Source organism: Coenobita brevimanus, chromosome 50 (assembly GCF_032717465.1).
Source record: "Coenobita brevimanus isolate Jiangsu-jjx chromosome 50, ASM3271746v2, whole genome shotgun sequence".
Lineage (NCBI taxonomy): Eukaryota > Metazoa > Arthropoda > Malacostraca > Decapoda > Coenobitidae > Coenobita > Coenobita brevimanus.
This window is the reverse complement of record NC_137003.1, coordinates 46049707-46074145: the sequence shown is the minus strand read 5'-3', so window position 1 is coordinate 46074145 and position 24439 is coordinate 46049707. Positions and strand designations below refer to the sequence as shown.

The following is a 24439-nucleotide window of genomic DNA, read 5'->3' as shown; positions in this document are numbered from 1 at the left end:
ATGACTCAGGTGTATGAAGCATCGACTAGCATTTTCAACCACAGGGGATCTTTATAGATGACTTAGTTTGAATTATATACAATGTGGTGAACACTAATGTAAAAATGGGTGTCAGTTAGGTAATCACTGTTAAGTATCGGAGCTACATCTGAACATCTCTGTCTGACAATAATAGATTTTAAGAAAGTTTGATAAATTTGAAATGACAGGTGTATGAAGCATCCACTAGCATTTTCAGCAATTGAGGATCCTTATAGAGGACTTAGTTTGAATTATATACAATGTGGTGGGCACTACTGTAAAAGTGGGTGTCAGTTAGGTAATCACCGTTAGGTACTTGAGTTACATATGTTGGCAGTAATGATTTTCACAACAGTGATCCAGCAAGTAGTCTCCAATGTGCCTTGAATGTCCTGATCAGAAGTCCAGATTCAGAGGATGAGTGTGAACACAGTAAGCACATTGTGTGGAAGGAGTAAAAAGACTTTGATGCAGTGTACCCACCAAGTCAGTTCAGTCAGTCAGTGGGCATTCGGTAGGGGATCCAGCATGGTTGGCAGGATGGTCAATGAACACTGCACTACTGGAAAGTATGGAATCACTAAAAATATTACCCTCATTTTTTTACACTGAAAACAACAAGCGAGATAATTTGCAACAGTAAATAACAGTTTAAAAAATATCGGACTTGTCTAGCAGAAGTTCTTCACAATAGGAGGGATGTAGTCAGTGTTTTCTTCCTACTCCAAACTGCAGATGAAATAACTTGCTAGGTTGTTAGGGGAGAAAACAGTGTAAACAGTAATGGGTAACATGCTTAACAGAAGTCCTTAATAACAGGAGGGATGTAATCAGGCTGGATGGCAGTTGAGAGGGAACTTGCATACAGGTCCAGGCGCTGGGTCATCTGCAATACAGGTACATTTATTCAGTTACCAAAAGTTAAAATAAATGACTAAATATGAATTAAATATAGTAATCTTCATCATCATGATCATCATCATCAAGACCTTTCCCACCCTAGGGCAGGGTGAGGAGTAGCAACATCCAGTAATAATAATAATAATAATCCATCCATCATGCAACCCTATGCCGCCCTGTGAGGAGTGTAGGAGCCCGGGGCTAGGCAAGTTGGTCCTGACATTTAAGATGAGAGTGACCAGCCTCACTCATCCCTGAGTGGCATTATGTGAGCAATAAACTCTAACCAACCCTTGCATAATAGCCTGCATAGGCTTAATCTGACTGGGGCACCTTAATTACCCACTAGCCACCAGGTGCTATACAGTCTGTCCTCCCCTAATGTGGTTTGCTGTAACACAATATTGCTCTAACGCGGGCTGTGAAGCATTGTGCACCACGCAGCCTCACAATACTTGACGTCATCTCCTGCCAATCACGTTTCGCCTTTCTCGCTCTCCCAGCCACCCAACCAATCAGGACCCCCCTACCTCTCTCCCACCTCCCGCATTCCCCACTTGGCCTGTCCTACCCACACCATCCTCCTCAGCTTGCCTCATGTTGCGATACCTCATCTCCGGTGATGTATGTCTGCTCTTCTCCTCAAAAAAGGTACAGTACAATAAATAAAAAGTCCTGTTGACCTAATGTATTTTTTATAACCATATTAATGCTTCTGCGAGGTTTAAATTGGGGGGTATAAAAAAATTTTGCACCACAAGGAGGGAAAACGTGGAGTCTGAGCAGGGGTGCAGAAGGAAATAGGGGTTTTCATGAGTCCCAGTAACATGATATTTGCGTAATGCGAGGTCGGTGCGGAAGCAAATACCCGAGTTAGGGGAGAACAGACTGCAGTTTGGTTATATGGTTATCACCTAGCATTGTTAATGGTTTCCAGGTGTATAGGAAACCATTTTGGCTTGTCACTCAGTGTAGAGTCAGCCACAGGAAGAAGGAAGAGAAAAGAGTAAAGAAAGACAGAAGAGGGAGTGTAAAGGCACCTGTAGGCAGAAGGACAAGGAAAAATAATGAAGGAAAGAACAACAGAGGAGGAAGGAAGGAAGAGGAGAAAGGAAAGAAGAGAGGAAAGGACGGACACCCAAAGCAGCACTACATCGAGTGAGTGGATGGTGAGCACCCCCACCTACCACTATAATAAAAATTTAAAAATTTAATAATATAATAATAATAATAATAATAATAATAATGGTAGTAATAATAATAATAATCCATCTGTTGGATTATTATTATTATTAATTACTATTATTAATTATTATTATTATTATTACAGTATTACTATTATAATTATTATTACAGTGGTAGGTGGGGATGCTCACCATCCACTCACTCGATGTAGTGCTGCTTTGGGTGTCTGATCTTTCCTCTCTTCCTTCCTTGCTCCTCTTCCTTCCTTACTCCTCTGTCGTTCTTTCTTTCATTCTTTCCTCGTCCTTCTGCCTACAGGTGACTTTACACTCCCTCTTCTGTCTTTCTTTTGCTCACTCTTTTCTCTTCCTTCTGATTATGATTGACTCTACAATATATATATATGGATGGGGTGATGAGAGAAGTAAAAACACGAGTAATGGAGAGAAGGATGGCGTTGGTAATGAATGGTGATGGATGGAATATCTCAAATTTGTTGTATGCTGATGATGCAGTACTGCTTGCAAGTACAGGACAAGAACTTGGTAGGCTAGTGCAGAATTTTTCTGATGTCTGTGAGCACTGTGCCTTTAGAGTAAATGCAGAAAAGAGTAGAGTGATGGTTCTTGAGAGAGAAGGTGACTCCCAGTGCAATGTTACAGTGAATGGAGAGAGACTGGAATTGGTGAGAGAGTTCAAATACCTGGGTACAGTGATAGAAAAGAGAAGAAAATGTGCAAAAGAAGTTGAAAGTTGAGTGACGCAAGGAAGAAAAGTAGCTGGTGCAATGAAGGCCTTGATAAGAAACCGAGGCTTGAGTGTTGCAACTGTATGAGGCTTACATGAAGGTGTGTTAGTGCCAACTTTAACATATGGATGTGAGACTATGGTGTGGCATGAAAATGAAAAGTCAAGAGTACGAGCTGTGGAGATGGGACTGCTGAGGAATGTATGTGGAGTACAGAGGGTGGACAGGATGCAAAATAATGTAATTCGTGAAAGATGTGAAGTGAGGAAGTCGATGGACACCAGAATCGAAGAGAGTGTACTGAGATGGTATGGTCATGTGGAGAGAATGGATAACAACAGAGTGGTGAAAAAGGTATATCTGAGTGAAATTGAAGGAGGGAGGAGGCAAGGTAGCCCAAGGAGAAGGTGGAGATATAAGGTGGATGAGTGTGTGAGGAAGAGAGGTTTGGAAGTCGGTGAGGCTAGGGAACTGACAAGAAATCGAGCTAGCTGGATGAATGTTCTAAGAAGAAGTGCATGATCTTGGATTTGGCACCCCTTTTTAACGTGGCAATGTCTGGATTGACTCAATCGGATACGTTTATGTGAAGTTACTGATCGTGGTGAATGTTTTTGGCGTATGTTATCTGTTAGAGCCAGGATTCCGGAGGCATGACTGATGAATGAATGGAAGCGTGGACCATTGGATTGAGCAAATTTGGGCTGTCTGGATATTGCTACTCCTCACCCAACCCTAGGGTGGGAAAGGAGGTCCAGATGATGATGATGATGATGATGATGATAATCGATCCATCCATCATCCAACCCTACGTTGCCCCATGAGGAGTGTAGAAGCCTGGGGCTAGGGAAGTTCATCCTAACATTTAAGATCAGAGTGAAATAATAATAATAATGATAACGCATTTCTATTACTGTTAGTCATGAAGGATGGCATACAGTGAAAATTCTTATTCTAAAACATTGTTTATATAATCACCACTGTCATCCCAAACCTTTATTCCTACCTTACACACACACACACACACACAAGTGGTGTGAAGGAGGATTCAGCAACAAAAAAAAAGGAAGCAAAAAGGTGGAAAAACCATCAACAGCATTTCCAGCAAAATGCACCACTCAGTCATTCACATATCATTTCAGCTCTTAAAACCCTGGCTGCACCTCACAAACATAAACACCTGTATGTTTTTTCTTTATAAAGAAAAAATAATGTGTATTTTTGTTGATATACAGATGGTCAGTTGTGTCAATATCTGACTCATTTCAATAACTGCTTCTTAAATCTGTGTTGTTCCATCCATCCATCCATCATCCAATCCTACATTGCCCCATGAGGAGCGTAGGAGCCCGGGGCTAGGCAGTTGGTCCTGACATTTAAGATGAAAGTCACCAACCTCACTCATCCCTAAGTGGCATTACGTGAGCAATAAACCCCAACCACCCCTTGGATATAAACCTTCACCGGCTCAATCCGATTGGAGCGCCTTACTTACCCACTAAACCACCAGGTGCCAAAATTTGGTTATATGGTTACCACCCACTGTACTAAATGGTTTCCTGGTGTACAGGAAACCATTTGGCTTGTCACTCAGTGTAGAGTCACCCATAGGCAGAAGGAAGAGGAAAGAATGAAGGAATGAAAGACAGAAGAGGAAGTGTAAAGTCACCCGTAGGCATAAGGACGAGGAAAGAATGAAGGAAAGAAAGACAGAAGAAGATGGAAGGAAAGAAGCATGGAGGAGAGATCAGGGCAGACACCCGAGAGCAGCACTACATTGAGTGAGTGGATGGTGAGCGCCCCCACGTGTTTAAAACGCTAAATCATCCATCATCATTATACAGTACAGTAATCTTTCCCTGATTCACGATTCAGAGAAGGCTCGCTGATGTCTTTTGGGATATGAATTGTTGCAGAGGGAATTCTAAAGCACAGGTGTCACTTAGGAGACAGAGGTATTTTTGAACATCAGAACATCATGAGACAAAAGTATTTTGAACATCAGGACATTTTGTATGATGGGGCCTTAGGAACGAGAGTGAATCCAGTGTTGGGATGAGGGTTCCACAAGGGATGGGAGCCTGTAAACTATATAACACTTACTGCCCTGACATGCTTTTCTTGGAGCCTGATTATTAATTATCATGGTCATAAAACAGTACTCACCCTGAAGCCCCATCGGTCTTTCACTTGCCGACAAAGGTTCAAGTCCACCTCAGTCACCAAAAGCCCATCCTGGTCTCTTGACAAACCCTGTAATTGCATTGCACATTTAATTTTTGTAGCTTTAGGATCTAGTTTTGCTGAACTGGACATAGAGGTTTGGTAAAATCTTTTCCAGTCTTGTATTTTTGGTTATACACAACATATTTTGTTAAAAATCTATCTGTCTGTCTATTGCCAGATGCCTTAATCCCATAAGGGGTGGCCACAAACAAATCACTTCCATGTCGCCCTGTCCCCCGCCATTTTCATTGTCCTGCTCCCAGCTCACACCCCCTCTCTCATATACCTCTCCACTCGATCCCTCCATCTCATCCTTGGCCTCCCCCTCCCTCTCCCCCCCTGCACCTCACTCACATACACTCTCCTCGTCAGTCTCTTGCTCTCCATCCGCTCCACATGTCCAAACCACCTCAGTGAGTTTTTCCTAATGCTTCCTATCACATCCACACCACAGAGCTTCTTCACTTCCTTATTTGTCAGTCTGTCTTTCCATGTGACACCTTAGGTTCCCCTCAGGTAACTCATTTCCGCTGCTGTCTTGTCTTCTGTCCCTCGAACAAGGTCCAAGCTTCACTTCCATACGTTAGCGTTGGTATCACAATACTGTCATGTAGTAGCTTTTTCACTTCCATGCTCACTTCCCTGTTTCTTATCACTGCTTTCAAGGGACCAGCAACCTTTCTTCCCTGATGCACCCTTTCAAGCACTGCACTCCCTTAACTTCCATTCTTACTCATCACACTACCCAAGTACTTAAACGAACTCACATTTTCCATTTCCTCCTCATCCAGCCTCACTGTACATTCATTGACTTCACTTCTCTCGAAGACCATAACTTTACTCTACCCTACATTCACCTTTAGATTCCGTTTCTTACACACTCCCCCGGACTCATCCAACAAGCTTTGCAGCTCCCCTTTGTCTTCACTTAATAACACAGTATCATCTGGAAACAACAGTACAGGTACTTTCCAAACACTGAATTAGGAAAATATTATTCATCTTTACATAATGTAATTATGGTACAAGTTCATACATTCAACATTCCTGCTTTCATCTCCCATTTTTGTAAACAAAAAGGAATGCAGTATAGTATGGTACTGTAATTTATGTTTGTCATCATGCTACCCAGATTTTCCAAATTCACACACAGCTCAAAGACCCACAAAAAAGGCTCCCTGATTGTTTGGAGGGACATGGATCAGAGTAAAAAGAAGTCTCAACACAGTCTCCTTCCCTTTCCTCCCCTATTCAGTCTACCTCCGTCATAACCACTCCTCCCAAGTGCTGGCATCTATATCTCAGTGAACATTAAGAAGGTTTTCAGCTTTCCCATTCTACTTGTTAGTAGTCCTTCTAAAAACATAAGGAATGCACGAGTCCAGGTAGTATTTTTTCTACTACCCTTATCCCCAGGTTTATACTGTATTCATCATCATCATCATCTAATCCTGTGTTGCCTCATGAGGAGCATAGGAGCCTGGGGGCTAGGCAAGTTGATCCTGACATTTAAGATGAGAATGACCAGCCTCATTCATCCCTGATTTGCATTACGTGAGCAATAAACCCCAACCATCCCTTGGATATAAACCTGCACAGGCTGAATCCGATTGGAGAACCTTAATTACCCACTAAACCACCAGGTGCCATTATTTGGTTATATGGTTACCATCCAGCATAGTAAATGGTTTCCTGGTGTACAGAAAACAATTAGCTTGTCACTCAGTGTAGAGTCCCCCACTGGCAAAAAGGAAGAGGATAGAATGAAGGAAAAAAAAAAAAGACGAGGGAGTATAGAGTCAGCTGTGGGCATAAGGAAGAGGAAAGAATAAAGGAAAGAAAGACATAAGAGGGCAGAAGAAAAGAAGGCAGGAAGAGAGGAAACGGCAGTTACCCGAGAGCAGCATTACATCGAGTGAGTGGATGGTGAGTGCCCTCACCTACCACTATATACTGTATTACATTCATAATATTAAAGCACTTAAAAAACAAATAAGAACAGCAAATTACTCTTTCTTTTCAAATGATGCCTCAAATTTGTTGTGCAAATTCAAGTTACTGTTCAGTTAAATTCATGTAAAAATATTTCTGCATACAGTATGTTCTCCTTCTCAAAATTTCAGATCAATTATACAGGAACTTGTTATATTTTAAGAAAATAATTATTTTGAACAAATAGTTGTGCAGCTTACTGGAGTACGAGATCCATCTGGGGCAGCAATGTAGGATGATCCATAAAAGTGTCCAAAGTCTTTGTGTGCAGGTTTACCATCAGCGGAGGTAAACTCATTGGGGAATGTTTCAGTACCAACGCGATTGATGGCGCAAGTGAAGTAACTGTTGGCAATGGCTGCATTCCTTGCCTCAATGCCCCACATAGGTTCACTGGAAGTATAACAATTAAACATTTAATTACAGACATACAGCTATATATACCATCTATCGAAAGACATTACCAGTAATAATGTTCTTTTCAGTACATCTCACCACAGTTAGTTTCCAAGCATATTCAAACACCCGACCATTCTGCCTTTGCCTACACTTAAATCTTACAGGTTACTGTGTTTCATCTTTCATACACATTACCAAATTCTTTTACCACCATACAGTATTTAATATATCTTTCTAAGCAATCATCTAATAGTCTTTGCTAAAACAGTCTCAATCTCTCTTGCTTTCTTCTGGGAACTTCCCTACTAAGAGTGACCACAACAGAAGATTCTCCTGGCTGCTCTGTTGCAACATATCTATTTTGCTTATGCAAACATTCTTCCCTTTCTAACTTTCTGTCTAATGTCAGACAGTAATGTTCTGATAAGGAAAGATCATCCTACCATGAAGGGTATTAACACATACCACAAGGCATCCCAACCATTCTTTGCAAATGCTTTTTCCAAATCTAAGGGGGGAAGTAAGTTTTTCTTCATTTGTACCATATACAGTACTTCACCTCTAGCAATCTAAGGAGAAATACTTTACCTACAAGACATCTGTCCATGTATCTATTGCCAGATGCCCCAATCTCTTAAGGGGTGGCCACAAACAAATCGCCTCCATGTCGCCCTGTGTAACACCATTTCACTGCCCTGCTTCCAGCTCACACCTCTCATATACCTCTCCACTCCATCCCTGCATCTCATCCTCAGCCTTCCCTCCCTCTCCCCCCCTCCACCTCATTCGCATACACTCTCCTCGTCAGTCTCTCGCTCTCCATTCTCTCCACATGGCCTTAATGTATTTCTCTTAATGCTTTCTGTTGCATCCACATCCACACCACAGCACTCCTTCACTTCCTCATTTGTCAGTCTGTCTATCAAAATAACTCCATATGCTCCTCTTAGATAACTTATTTCCACTGCTCTCACTCTTAAGTCCTTTGAACAAGGACCAAACTTCACTTCCATATGTTAGAGTTGGTATCACAATACTGTCATGCAGTGACTTTTTCACTCCCATGCTCACTTCCTTGTTCCTTATCACTGCTTTCAAAGAACCAGCAACCTTTCTTCCCTGTTGTACCCTTTCAAGCACTTCACCCTCTAAACTTCTATCCTTACTCATCACACCGCCCAAGTACTTAAGCACAGTCACAAGACATCTTGTTCTTAATCCTCCATTTTCTGAAGTTGTTGGTTATAAATATTTAGATGTTAGTAATTCCTACCTGGTATTTTCTTTTTTGATACCGTCTTGTTATTCAGTGGTACAATACTAATACTTCCCATCTTCCACACCACTTGACAAATCAAGGGAATGATGCGCTTGATATTAACCAATTCATTGTTCATATACCTTAGCATTTTTGGTGTTACACAAATCACTTCTGCTACCTTTCCCTCTTAAAGCTCTCCAAACTATCCTTATTGTGAATTTGAGAATTTGGAGTTTCACAATTTTTATGGTCCCACAGTACATTTGTATGCATAGCTACTATTCTCTGTGTTTGTTCTCTTAATGTTATCAAAAGTATATATAATTTACCTTAATCCTCCAACAGTTGCAGATGGATTGAAAACAATTTCTGCTCCATTTATTCCATACATCATCCAGTTCTGGGGATGATGGCGACCATAGCAAATGTTGATAGCTATACGACCATACATTGTCTGGAAGGAACAGATTATTAGTAATACTAATAAGCAAGGCAGTATAACTGTTAATGTTGTGAGGGACTTAGGTTTTCCTTTTAAGGCTTAAATAATCTGAACTATGGTAACCAAGCTTCTGACCTTCTCATACATCATGTCCTTCAGAACCCCCATGGTAGTAATAAGGGAATTGGTGACAGTGCTACTTGTCACCAGATAACTATGTGGCCCATCTGATTGGGCATGCTGTTGATAATACTCCCATTTTTTATGCTTTCACATTCTTGGTATTTGGATCTTACCACACCCTATCATTTATGCAGGGAATAACGATACAGATAATGCTGATGATGACAAATTACCAAACAGTAAATACTGTAATGTACTTTATCAGAATATAAAGTGAATGATATGATACTGTACTTCTGCTAGTGATGAAAATTTTCAAGAAACACTCATCACAATACATTTTTTTCCCACTTTAATAGTACTGTAGTCTTATCAGCTATTGGATCAGCAGCACAAAATAATTTCCATCATCGGGGCTGGGTTGATTTGGAACCCTAAAACAGGATGAGCAAGTACCCAGTCATTTATATCTAGTACCCATCCCCAAGCTTTTCAACCTTCCTGACAAATATGAGAAGGTAGAGATATACTTTCAGTCTTCCTGTACCAGTAATGTAAGAGCTACAGTGTTCGTATGCCTACATGTGTGTGTAGTGAGAGTGCCACATCAGTCATTATACTGTAGGGTGTACAACTCTTGAATATTTCCTGGAGAGGTATATGAGTGAGGGTAGTGAGAATTGTAGAAAAGGTAGCCTGATACTTGAGAGAAGAATAACAAAGTGATTCATTTGTAGCATCCCCTTCTGGGATTAAGGCATTTGGCTCCCAAGATGCTGAGATGCACTGTAATTGAGCTTTGGAGGGCAAACTGTAAACAAATTCTCAGACTATATTTGAAAAGGCATAAATACCTGGAAGACCACATGGCCTGTGTCTCCTTCCATGTAGTAGGTAGACTCATTGAAGTCACCCACACGGGGGATGTGATTCTTCCGTGATTTGCCCAGGTAGTAGCCCTTGTTGCTGAAGACCACAGCTGTGTTCCATAGTGTGTCACCATGTACCTCATCTCTTTCCAGTATTGGGGAGATGATATACATATTGTGCTTCTTGGCAAGCTAAGGGAGTAAAATATAATGAGTTGAACAAGTCATAACTGAATCAAAACAACAAAACATTATAGTAACTGTGTGTATATATACCTCTTGCTTAAAATTCTGAAGTCAAAAAGCCGTTCTGTGAACAAGGCCGACACATGCAAGCATGCTGGAGCCTTCATACATGAAGTGAAACAACGGACGATATGTATACTGTATGTTGATCCAGTATGCATTGCCCATGCATTGTCAATTCTTGTATGGTTCTCATTCCTTGTACTTCTCGTTTTACTCTCTTTTTTCATATTTTATCTGGTATTTTATCTTTCCACTCCAATCCTTACACTGTACTTCCACTCACCCTGTTCTGCTTGCTGTTGAAAAACAGTCCATACAGTGCTGTACAGTATATCCCTGACTTTGTGCATTTACTTCATCCAAAGCTGTCTTTCTCCTTTGTTTTCTTGCCTCAACAAGTATTTTCTGACTTTTTTTCATTCAGAACATAATAGGTGACTAAATCAGCACTTCAAAATGGGTAACATAAAAATGAAAAACATACTGAAGGACTGTATCTACAATAAGAGGTAAATACAAGTACAGAATTGTAGTACTGCATGTACAATACATCCAACATTACCTCCTGACAAAACAGACTTGTTGGGCCAAACTCTGCATTCTCAGCAAACTCACACCATGGCTGCTTCTCACGTGTACAGAACGCAAAAGGCATTGCTGAGGGATAGTTGATAATCATTAACCCCTTCAGTTGGATGATGATGTTTGTTTAATCTAAATACCACCAGATAATGTAATTCAACTCAGGAGAAATCCCTCCGAAAGGTTTATATGCAGAGTCTCAGGGGACAGTTTGACCAAGTTTTTCTAAGTATCATGCCATAAACAAAGAAGCACTAAATGCACCTATTTGAAATACATTCATAGAAAGTTTCAGGTAATGTGAGTGTGGTTTGTCCTCAGCAAACAGAATATCCTCATTAAGGCTATGTAAAGTTTATATTGAATCTGACCTCTAACTATCATCCAATTGCTTTAACATCCTGTATTGAGTCTGTCCTTAAAAAAAAAAATTTTAAGTACCTTTCCTGTCACAACCTTCTTTCTAATCGTCAGTATGGGTTCCGCCAGTGACGCTCCATTGGCGATCCTCTCCCCTATCTTTCAGACTCCTGGTCATCCTTCTTTTGGGACTTTGAAGAAAGCTTTGCCATTGCACCTGACATCTCAGAGGCTTTCAGTCAAGTCTGGCATAAATCTTTAATTTCCAAACTGCCCTATTATGGTTTCTGTCTTTCTATCTGTGCCTTCATCTCTAGCTTCCTTTCTGGTCATTCTATAGCTGCTGTTGTAGATGCTCACTGTTCGTCTCCTGGGGCTGTCAGTAGTGGTGTTCCTCACGTTTCTGTCCTGTCACCAACTCTCCTCCTTTTATTCATTATTGACCTCCTAAGCTGTACAGCTAACCTTATCCATTCATAGACTGGTGACTCTACCCTTCACCTTTCCATTTACTTCCTGCAGCTTCCATCTCAGCAGTTACTTCACCTAACAAGGAATGAGACTGTGGCACACATAATGTTTGACTTGGCTTATATCTCTGATGGGCTTAAAGTAATCTTGTTCTTAATGCATCAAAAACTCAGTTTTTAATTTTTTTAACCCAACAAAATCTTTTGCAGGAATATCCTGCAAATTTGAACAATATCTAACTCAATCCTGTATCTCTAAACATGCATGGGGTTTCCTTCTTGTGGGATTTATCTTGCAAAGATCATATTACCTCTCTTGTAAACTCTGCTTCCAAGTGATTAGGTGTGCTAAGCTGACTCCATGCCTCTCATATTGTTGATTTTATACATAGGCTTTATTCGCCCGTGCAGAGTACAACTCTCGTGTGAGCAGGCTCCCCACATACAGCTCTTCTCAACAAGGTGGAGTCAGAGGCTTTTCATCTTGTTAACTCTCCTCCTCTTACTGGCCTCCTTCAACCTCTGTCTCTTTGCCGCATTGTTGCAACTTTCTCTCTTTTCTGTCACTACTTCAATGGTCATTGCTGCTCTGAACTGTCCGCTTGCATCCTTCCACCACTATAGGATGCTAGCAAGAAACTTTTGTCCCTTTTCTGCCCAACTCTCTAATGCAAGAATTAACCGCTACTCCCAGTCCTTCATGTATGCAACAGGTCAACTCTGGAACTGTCTCCCTCTGTCTATATTTCCTACTACCTCTGATTTCCAGTCATACAAATGCAGTTTGTCCAGGCATCTCAAAATGAATGGATCTTCAGTTTGGCTGTCTGATATTTTTTCTTGGAGGGAACATTCTTGTGGGCTCCTGGCCTTTGGTTCCTTCTTTCATACATAAAAAAAGAAAAGAAAAAAAAAATGTAAAGCATGATCATGTATAAAAACCCCTAACCATATGCCATGCATTAATGGATTTGGTTGTTTTAGGTGATCAGTTATTCAGGTTAGAACAATAGTATTGTGTTTGAAAGCTATTTTTTATCCTAAATGACTTGTATTCAACAGAGTACCAGAAAACAAATAGTATAATGGGTGAATGTCTTCACCTGATCCAGTACATTAAATTTCCTGCACTTTTAGAGTCTATACACACTTAAGTTCTGCCATTCCACAATTACTCTGATTCAGTGTGGTTTCATTTATAATGAAGAGTTGATCTCTGTAGGCTCCCATATACTGAGGACTTGATGCCAAGCACCCTTATATACTTGTATTATAATTAATGGAACGTTGGCTGACTGACAAGCCAAATGGTTTCCTGTACACCAGGAAACCATTTACTATGCTGGGTGGTAACCATATAATCAAATTTTGGCACCTGGTGGTTTAGTGGGTAATTATTGCACTCCAATCGGATTGAGCCAGTGAAGGTTTATATCCAAGAGGTGATTGGAGTTGATTGCTCATGTAATGCCACTCAGGGATGAGTGAGGCTGGTCACTCTCATCTTAAATGTTGGGACCAACTGCCTAGCCCTGGGCTCCTACGCTCCTCATGGGGCAATGTAGGATAGGATGATGGATGGATGGGATAACAATAAATGAAAAATAGTGATGGTAAAGATTTCATTAAGCTTAGCAGAACATACAGTGAAGAATTTGTAGACATCAATACAGTACTCGAATTCTTTATACAGTAGTACTGTATCCAACAACAGTAAAAAGTTAAACTCACTCCATGCCTCTTGGTAGCAGAGAATGTTAACACCACAGAGTGCTGCAGCCTCTGTTAAAATGGCTATTCTCTGATGAAGGGCAGAACGTTGAACTGCAACTGAAGCTGAAGTGTTCGCAACAATGGAATTCTGAATTACTCCAATGCGAACAGTTCTGAAAATTAAACTTCCTGTAATAGCTACAGAGAAACTGACCTTTTTCACTTTGCTATATGCTTATTTGTAGTTGAATGAATTAGATAATTGCCTGTATTGTAGTCTTGTGTTTTGCAATTGTTACAGTACTTATATTTTTGACTCCTTTCAGCAATAATGTGTGTGTGTGTATGTGTATATATATATATATATATATATATATATATATATCATCATCATCATCATCATCATCATCATCATCATCATCATCAGCCGTTTCAGTATCCACTGCAGGACCGGCCTATCCTGACCAAAGTCGGGATGATATGGCCAATGTATCTGTACCGTGTGGCTTAGGCTGTCTGGCAGAGATTGTATGTAGGGTGAGAAGTGCATGTAAGTGTAACTGTAGTGTTGGAGTGGCTTTGGATGTGTGTGTAGTCTGTGAACCAAGTGTAATCGGCCCACGCAAGCCGACTGGGTGCAAGCATACTTTATAGTAAGCGACACTGGTTCAACCACAGCACCCCTTGTGTCCGCCAATGCAGTACGTGGCCGGGTGAACACTCCCGAAGTTTATTACCCTGGCGGGGCGCGAACCCTGGTTCACCCGTGTACGAAACGCACACTCTACCACGGAGGCATATATAAATAAATAAATACAGTATATATATATATATATATATATATATATATATATACACACACACACACACACACACACACACACACACACCGCTCACTGGCGCAGTGGTAACGTTCTCGCTTGCCAACTGGTGGACGGGAGTTCGCGCCTCGCTCAGGTTGCGAAAAGTTTCACTGATGAAGTGGGTGGTTACTGTCCCCCTTGAGCAAGGGGATGTGTGTGTGGATGTGTGTGTGTGTGTGTGTGTGTGTGTGTGTGTGTGTGTGTGTGTGTGTGTGTGTGTGAAGGTCACAGCCTTGCCCTTAGATCGGACTATATGAGCTCTCAGCTCCCTTCTGGGAGGGTAAAAAGCTGACGATCACGACCATCAAGTGATAATGACCGACCCGGTGAATTACACACACACACATACAACCATGAGAGTACAGTATTATGGAAGAGTTCAGAAATGATACAGAGACAATAAGGTAAGCAAGCACTCTGATAGATCACAGCAATGATATTGAGAAGATAACCCAGGGGAATGAAGCAAAGCAGAGCTACAAAAATGATGTAGAAACCATGTATGCTGAAATGGTGAACATAAAGAAAGACTTGGAAACAAGAGTCGAAGAAAACAGCATTAAAAAGGAAGTGAAGAAAATAATCCAAAACAATCCAAAATTGGTCGAAGATTCAGCAGACATCAACAGATCTATAGTAATCACTGGTATAGAGGAGGAAGAAATCAAAAACAATATTTTGAGAGACAATAAGGAGATGGCAAATGTAATGAGCATATTGAAGGAAGTATCAGAGGAAATCTGTAGTAAAGACATAGAGGAACACAAAAACTAGGGAAATATGTGAGAAATAAATCAAGGCCCATGAAAGTAACATTCCAGAGTGTAAATACTGTGGAGGAAATACTAAAAAATGCAAACAACCTTATGGAAAAAGAGGATTTTAAAAATATATGGATAAAAAATGCCTAATTCAGGTGGAACTGGGATTACTAAAAGAGAAGAGGGAGGAGGCAAAAACAAAAACTGAGGGAAGATCAAAGGAAGAGAAGAACACATTTTTTTTTTACAAAGTACTGTAACTGGATTGCAGGTACGAAAGTGGTACATAAACAGCAGGGAATAAAATGGAGGAAGGTAGTAGACCCAAGTGGTCATAAGTATGTATAAAAGATGATTAAGCTGATGTACTCTAATGTAGATGGAATGGTATCAAAATTACTAGAGATGAATGATTATATCAAAGAAAAAGAACGACATATTGTTTGCCCAACTGAAAATTAACATCAGGGATATCAAATGATACCCAAAACCTAGAGGAATACAATATATGGAAAAAAGATAGGAACTTAAAAAAAGGAGGAGGAATTATATTAACAAAGAAAAATTTGCAAGTCAGAGAAACAGAATTAGATGTACCCTCACAGGCAGAACTGATCACAGGAGAGATTAGTATGTCTGAAGGGAAAGTAATTGTGGCAAATTTATACATGCCACCCAGATCAAACATTTGGGAAAAAGGCAAATATGAAGACTGGCAGAGAGCACAATTCAGACTTTAAGAGCATTACTACACAGAATGGAGGAGAACTCTGAAAGAATTATACTAACCGGAGATTTCAATACAAATATAAATTGGAATACTCTAAATATAAAAGGCCAGGAAAGCTGTTGGGACCAAAAGCTCCTGGACCTTGTGCAGGAGTGTTTCCTAACACAATATGTAAAAGAAAGCACCAGAAAAAGAGGACGATGTACCATCAGTACTAGATCTTATATTTACAAGGCAAGAAAATGATACTGACAATATTATGTATCATCCTCCATTCGGCAAAAGTGACCATGCAGTATTAAATTACAACTTCAGGATTGCATATGACATAGTTAACTGTATTGAAAGTTACAAAAAGAGCCTTAACTACAAAATGGGCAACTATCATGACCTAAAGAAATTCTTAGAAATAGATTGGGAAGAAAAGCTTAGAGGACAAGATTTAAATGTTATATACAGTAAATTCTGTGAACTTTGTGAAATACGAGTCCAAAATTACATCCCTTGGCACAAAAAAGCAGAAATGAAAATAAATAAATGGTTTTATAAAGAATGTAAAAAATCAAAAGAAAAAAGAGACTTGTTGCAGAATAGATACAGAAAAGACAATAGTGAGAGAGCATATAACAACTATAAACAGGCAAGAAACGAATACACAAGAATAAAGAGAGAAGCCCAAAAACAGTTTGAGGAGGACATCATAAACAAAAGTAGTGATCAACTGCAGCTATTCTACAGCTACATTCGAAGCAAAACCAAGGTAAAAGATAAAATACAATCCATTACAGATGAAGGGATCCTCTATACACAGAAGCAAGATATTTGTGAAGCACTAAATAAGAATTTCCAATCAGTTTTTACAGAAGAAAATAATTTTGAGAGGGATGATATAGGACATGCATGCCCAAACATATTACAGTACCAGGTATACAAATATCAGAAAAAGAAATACAGGAGGAGTTAAGTAAATTAGACAAAGGAAAAGCAAATGGTCCAGACGAAATTTCATGTTGGGTGCTACATGAATGTGCAAAGGAGTTTAGACCATTATCTTTAATATTCAAGGAATCCTTGGCACAAGGTAAACTACCTGATATTAGGAAGAAAGCACACATTGTTCCCTTACTCAAGAAAGGGAATAGACAAAATCCACTCAACTACTGACCAGTATCATTAACCAGTGTTGTATGTAAGATACTGGAAAAGCTGATAAGAAAAGTTTGGTTAAACCATCTAGAAGAACACAATATGATAACAGAAAAGCAATTTGGTTTCAGAAAGGGAAAATCATATGTTACTAATCTATTAAGCTACTATGACGGAGTTGCAGAAACATTACAGAGAAGAGAAGGATGGGTGGACATTATCTATCTAGATTTCCAGAAAGCTTTTGGCAGAGTACCACACCAAAGACTTTTATGGAAACTGTACTATCAAGGAGGAATCTGAGGCAAACTGTACTGTTGGATGCAAATTTTCTTAGAAAATGGGAAATGAGAACAGTATGAAGAGGAAATTCCTCATCATGGAGGGAAGTGACTAGCAGAGGTCCACAGGGCTCAGTGCTGGCACCAATTATGTTTTTAGTGTATATAAATGACATAGATAGTAACATTGGAAATGAAAGCTATCTAAATATGTTTGCTGATGATGCAAAAATACAAAGGAGAATTACTAACACAGACTCTTGTAAAGAGCTACAAGAAGAATTAAACTTCATGCATGGAGTAATACATGGCAAATGGAATTCAATGTGGACAAGTGTCATGTAATCAAGTTTGGTAAACGTGGAAAAAGACCAGATTGGGATTATAAGTTAGGAAGTAAAACCCTACACTTATCAGAAGGAGAGAAGGACTTAGGTGTGATTATCAGTAACAGACTATCTCTGGCTGACCACATAAGTGAGAAGGTACGGAACATGTATACACTGCTTGCAAATATGAGAACAGCATTCACATACATAAATGAAGACATGCTGAGGAAGATAATAACATCTCATAACATCTTTCATCAGACCAGCCCTAGAGTATACATTAGTAGTCTGGAATCCTCATCTCAAGAAACACATACATAAGAATGAAAAAGTTCAAAGGGCCACTACAAGATGGGTACCGAGCTTAACCCTTAAAGAACTAAGCTCGATGATCAATGTTTTTTCACAATTTTTTAAATGGATGAGGAATGTCGATTGTGCAGCTTCCACAAAATACTGGCGGCAGCTTGCTCCAACTCAGCTGTGACGTAGATGGCTTCTGACCATTCAGAACTAAGAGTTGGACATGCGGGAGGGAGGATCAAGGCCCATACCCAGGCGGCAGGGGGTGTAGTAGTAGTTGTTCCCTAGGCAGTCTGGCCGAACAGCCCCGAGTCCCTTAGGAAGGCCATGGCCGAGACCGGGCTTTCCCACAGAGCTCTCAAAGAGTGTATGTTGTGTTGTTGGCATAGGTGATTGTGTGCAATGCAGTCTTCCATAATGTGCTTAATAGTATGGGGTGCTGTGTTGCATCCTGGACAGGCATCAGCGACGGAGTCATCCAGCCTCTTCTGGTAGCTTAAGAGGGCTGGATGGTGCCCACATCTCAGCCTGGCCAGGTGGACCCTGTCCTCACGGGGAAGATAGGATTCAGAAGGGTGGATGTCAGGAGGCCGTGCATGCAGCTGTGTGTTGTCTTTAAGTGACTGAATGGAGCGGCGAGTGATCTGAGTGTGGATGTGCTTCTGGAAGCTGGTCTGAGGTGGGAGAGGGGGAAGAGATGACAGTATTTGTGTATGATATCGTGTGCTGGGTGTTGTTTTGATGTTCCTTGGTGTGGGTGGATGTGCCGCCATGTATTGTAGTGGATGTTGTGGGTTTGTGGAGGCTGCAGCAAGGAACTGGGTGCCTCTCATGTCTAGGTGATCCTTGACTTTGTGGACTTTGGTTTCTTGATGTAGGTGGTCTGTGGGTGTAGTAGCTGTGCAGCCCGTGATTATTTTTAGGGCCTTGTTCTGTATGGTCTGTAGAGTGTTGTACTGTGTTTTGGTGAGGTTAGAACCCCAGGCAGGGCTTGCATAATTCATCACTGAGCGTATGTATTGTTTGTATACTGTGGTGGTGGTTTCTTTGTTGTGTCCGAATGTTGTATGGGGAAGTGACTTCAAAGCATTGAGTCTTGGTGTTATTTTATTTTTAATGTTTGTGATGTGTTGTCTAAATGACATTGATGTATTGTATGTTACACCAAGGATTTTGTGTGTGTGTGGGGGGGGGGGTAAGGGAGTGTTGTTGATGGTGAGGTGTGGGATGTGACTGTGTTCTGCTGTCCAGTTTGTGAAAAGGGTCACTGTAGATTTGGCTGAGGCTATTTTGAGCCTGTTTGTGGTGAACCATTTGTGTAGTGTGTTGAAGTAAAGTTGAATGATGTGTGCAGCTGTGTTTGCATTTTGGTGTGTACATGTAAGTGTTATATCATCTGCATAAGAAGCTATGCGTATCTGTGGTGTGTGGGTACGTCGTGTATAGGTTAAAGAGTGTAGGGGACAAAACAGATCCTTGGGGGACGCCGTTTGTGAAGTTTCTGATGTTAGAAGACTAACCGGCAAATGTTACGTGTGCACATCTGCCTGCTAAGTAGTTTGCCAGCCATCTTTTTGTGTTATTGTGCATGTTTGTGTTGAGTATTTTGTTTGTGAGGTTGTGGCGGGGGATGGCATCAAAAGCTTTGCTAATGTCTAGTGTGATTAGGAGTGTTCTGTGTGGTGGCCTAGCTGAATTCATGCCATCAAAAACTCTCTGTGTAAGGTCTGTAAGAAGGGTGTTTGTGGAGTGTAGTGGCCTAAAGCCATGTTGTGACTGGGCTAGGGGAATGTGAGGTGTGACTAGTTGTAGTATCAGTCGTTCAGTGACTTTAGAGGGGGTGCAGAGGAGTGTGATGGGGCGATGTGAGGAGGGTAACGTGGGGTCTTTGTTGGGTTTAGGGATGGTGATGATATTGCCATGCTTCCAGATGTTGGGTATTATGTTGTGTGAGTAGCTGTAGTTTGATATGTTGGTGAGTGCTTGTATGCCTTGTGGTCCTAGGTGTTTAAGGTGAATGTTGCTTATGTTGTCTGGTCCACAGGCAGATGAGTGCTTGAGGTTGTTAGTGATGTGCTTCGTCTGGTTGTAAGTGAAAGGTGCATAGTCTGGGTCTGTGGGGAACTGTCTCTTACGTCTGATGATACGTCGGTCTTCCGGATGTGGGGTTAGATGGCTGACTTGTGAAAAGTGATTGATGAGAGTGTTTGCTTGTTGTTTGTTTGAGGGTATGGTGTCTGTTGTTGTGATGGCAGCGTGTGATTGTGATTGCTGTTGGAAAGTGTGATGCTGTTTAGTGTTTTGTAGAGTTTGCTGATGTTTGTTTTGTGGTCAAGTGCTTGGAGGTAATTTTTCCAGTTTGGTGTTTGCTGTTCTGATATTTTTTTGTTTATATGAGTGTTGAGTTCTTGTATTTGTTGTATGATGTCTTGTGTATGGGGTGTTGGGGAGTGTCGCAGTGTGTCCCGTTGTCTGATGAGGCCTTGAATTTCTGGTGTGAACTTGGGGTTGCGTCTCTTTTTGTTGCCTCTAGGGATGTGTCTTTTGTCTGCGTTTTGTATAATTGTATTGAAAGTGTGCACAGCGGTGTTGATGTTTGTGATGGGTGTACTGTTTACTGTTTAGAAATGTTGTTCTTTTTCAGTTACAAAGGCCTCCCAGTTGGCTCTCTAATAATTAGTGTATGTGTCTGTGGCCAGGTGGGGTGATTCTGGTTTTGGTAGTGATGATGATTGGGAGGTGATCCGAACCTAGGGTTTTGACCACTCTCCATGATGTAGTGGGGGCGAGGTTTGGGGAGCAGCAGGTGATGTCTGGAGATGATGGGAGGAAGAGGGCTTGGTGTGGGATATGGGTATGGTGGTCTAGATTGTTTAGTATGAAAAGATGATCTGTCTGGGATTGTAGTACCAGCCCTCTGTCTGTGTCAGGTTTGTTGACATGCCAGGTCGACGACTTGGCGTTGAAATCACCACCCAGGATGATGTTGGGTTGTTAGTGATGTGGTGTATCTGTGATGAGTAATTGTGTGGTACTGTGGGCGACGATTGGGGGGGAATGTATGTGTTAGCGATTGTTATGTGTGATTTGTTACCAGTGCGTATTTTGATTGATTGTATTTCTGTTGTGATGTCATGTGGGGGGAGAAGTGACTTTGTGTGTGCACTGGTATCTGCAAAGATGATGGATTTGTGTACCAGGGTGATGAGTCCACCGCCACCGCCGCTGGCCCGGTCTTGTCGAATGGTGGTGAAGTTATGAAATGTTGGTGTTTTCTGTGCTCTGTATAGTTTTGTTTCTTGTAAGATGGCAGTGTGTATGTTCTGTTGTTTGATGAATTGTGTGAGTTCTTGTTTTTTGGTGTTTATGCCATCTATGTTTAACTGAAGGATGTTTATGTTGTGTGTGCGATGTGTTTTCGCTGCTGCAGCACGAGGGAGAGGTGGTGTGGACGAAGGGGTAGGAGGAGGTTGTGATGGAGGTATGGGTTGAGGTTGATTAGGATGGGTTGGAATGGGAGGAGTTGGGGGACTGGATGGTGTGGGAAGGATCGGTGGGTTTGGCTGTGGAGGTGTGAAGGAAGTAGGAGTAGGATTGGAAGGGGGGGTTGGTGGGTGGGGGGAAGGAGCATAAGGAGCAGGTCCAGGTGTTTGTGTAATGTTTTTTGGATGCAAGTGTTGTGCAGGTGTAATGGGTCTAGTTCTTGCAAGAGTTGCACTGAACTGAACCCTTTGTCTGTCGGCTTGACGTGATAGGTTTTGAGCACATTGCACATATGTATTTGATGGTGGGTCCTGGATTGCTCTCAATGTCCCTGGCTAGAAGAAGTTGTCGAGAAATGACAGCCGGGGAGTCATTTCTCGGCGTAGAAAAAATGGTGTTGTTGTGTGTGTTGTGTTGGAGATGTGGTACTTGCCCGGGCGACCGAAGCCACTCCCAGGTACTCGAGCCCCGTGAGGGGCCAGGGGGGGTTTGCAGTGGTTTGACCCCCATGCTGTCCTCCTCTTCTCTTCGATAGCCTCTGGGGGGTGGACCCACGACGAAGACGCCACCGCTCCAGGTGTACCCCCCACCTCCCTCTCACCACGTCCCTATACCCCATTACATTGTTACTATCCTACCTCCCTTCATTCTTACCACCACCATTCTTACCACGGCCACCACCACCCCTCCCATACCTTCCTCATGCATCCTCCACCTCTCCATGTGGATCCCCCCAAGTCTCCCCCCTGTCATCTGTGGGAGGGTATTTCCTCCCTACCCTCCCTCCACGTCCCTGTATTCCACTGGGGCCCTTCCTTTGTGCCTGGTGGTGGTTTCCTCCCATCCCTTCATCCCTGTACACCCCCTCCTGGCCTTACCATCCCCATCCCCACTCCCCACCCCCTACCACAGAGTATCTTTACCTCGCCCCGGCGTATTTTTCTTTCTTGCCTGGGCCACGACAGGTAACTATTATCAACTTTGAGAGGCCATCATTCGGTAACTCCTGGATCTAGGAGGGTGGGGTTTGCATTTTCAGGTGTATAAATTCAAGCTGTATAAATCAGGCATAAAACTTTTAAGCTTTGAGAAAGTTGAAAAAATGACCTGTTTTTGCGTCCTGGGGGTAGTCGAGGCTGGGGAATTGCATACTACAGGGGTTAAGGGATCTAAGCTATGAAGAAAGACTAGAAAAACTGAATCTGCCAACACCACAGGAGACAAGGAAAAGAGGAGACATGATTATGCAATATACTGTAAATGTATTTCAGGGATGGAGAAAATAGACATAAATGAATATACAGTACTGTATAACCTATGGGGAAGCATCAGCAAGAGGACACTGCAAAAAACTGCATAAAAAGAGAGGCGATAAAGACGTAAGGAAATTTAGTTTCTCAAATAGGGTAATTGATCAGTGGAATGCACTACCGAATGAAATAGTGTGTGCCAAAACAATTCATAAATTTAAGGAGATGTACGATAAAAATGGTTTAAAGGACGGGACAGTACGGGCTTGACTCATTCCTGTAAAGATACAGTTAGGTAGGTAAGAAAACACACACACATACTGTACAGTAAACTCTCAATTATCCAGTGTAATTCAGACAAGCCTTATGCCAGATATTGCATAGTAAACCCCCCCCCCCATTGGCTCCATACAGTATTCAGCACTCAGCCAATTATTGCGTTATTATCCTTCTCAACCCTCTCTCCTAAAAACATTCCCATGAGTAAAAGATGAAAATTGAGCATAAAATACAAAAAAGTAATGATAAAATACAGTAATACAATAATACAGCGCCGGTTGACTACCATTTACAAGCCAGCACCTCGATGCCAGATATAGCATGGAAACGCCAGGTATGTCGCATTTTGGCACTAGATATTCCATAAATTTGTCAAATATTGCATTAACATGGCCAACCCAGCAGCCACAGATATTGTGACAACGGACAATTGAGTTTATGTACCAGGTATATATATCTATACAGTAGGCCCTTCACATCTGCAGGGGTCAGGGGACACAGACCCCCGCGAATGTGAAATTTCCGCGAATGTTTGGTGTACCATCCCGTAAATTCCTCTACAGCCGCAAATCATCCCCTATGGGCAAGTGTGCATATACTGTACCTAATAAACCATATCTTGGACGTGAAAGCAGCATGAAATATCACAAATAGCTGATGACTTGCCCACACATGAGTGTGCTATATACTGTACTGTACCAGTAACAGTCCATTCCAGTTTGCTTTGCATCATACATACCTTTCACCCTCTTCTTTTGCCCTCCAACTATCTATATTTCCTATCTTAACCTAGTCACTCATAAACAGTTCATCAAACTCTCCAAGAAGAGACCCAAGAAAATTATTATTTCACTCTCAGTATAAAGTATAGTACACCATTCATAACAGTCCAGTGATTTCTACCTTGATGGTGTAAGATGCTCCCCCGCTGCAGTAATCTTGTAGCCCTTCACTTCGAAGTTATGCTGTTTGGCAAGTCTCTCAGCGTCCTCTGGGATAGGCAAGGCTCTAAAATAAGAACAGAGCAGTTATGTGGTGTAAAATGTATATATATATCCCCACCTACCTATTGCCAGACATCTAATCCTGCAATTCATTAGAAAGGCTATGAAAAAAAGGCCTCCAAGCCTGCACCACCACCCACACCCAAAACACTTGTACAGTATCAGTATCTCAGCTCCAGTGCACCTAAAAGGGTGATTTGGCACATACCTTCAGGGTCATGACCTGAAGTAATCTGTACTGACCAGAAATTATTAGGTGGATCACAAGGGAACTGAAATACCTGAACTGTCATATCATGAAACCCACACCAATGACAGCCTGATTTTTGCCACATGCCATCATAGGTATGACATGAACTGACATAGAAAAGCTTTTGGCACCCAAGTGAGTAATGACGGTGAAGCAATGGATTTTACTGTTATTCTATCACGACAATATTACTCCTTCAACCAGTAGGAAGGGTGAAAGG

The 24439-nt window shown here is 41.5% G+C and overlaps 1 protein-coding gene across 1 annotated transcript in view; it reads right to left on the bottom strand.

The window, feature by feature from the left end:
• Positions 1 to 483: 483 nt before the first annotated feature.
• Positions 484 to 24439, bottom strand: part of pyd3 (beta-ureidopropionase pyd3) — a 32404-nt gene continuing 8448 nt past the window's right edge. Inside the window, exons 3-10 of the mRNA XM_080272179.1 lie at positions 23869 to 23973; positions 13559 to 13713; positions 10978 to 11072; positions 10152 to 10358; positions 9062 to 9186; positions 7273 to 7465; positions 5021 to 5107; positions 484 to 907 (exon numbers count right to left, since the gene is read on the bottom strand). Of these exons, the coding sequence (XP_080128305.1) occupies positions 818 to 907; positions 5021 to 5107; positions 7273 to 7465; positions 9062 to 9186; positions 10152 to 10358; positions 10978 to 11072; positions 13559 to 13713; positions 23869 to 23973 (1057 nt within the window). The 3' untranslated portion in view covers positions 484 to 817. The remainder of the gene's footprint in view (positions 908 to 5020; positions 5108 to 7272; positions 7466 to 9061; positions 9187 to 10151; positions 10359 to 10977; positions 11073 to 13558; positions 13714 to 23868; positions 23974 to 24439) is intronic.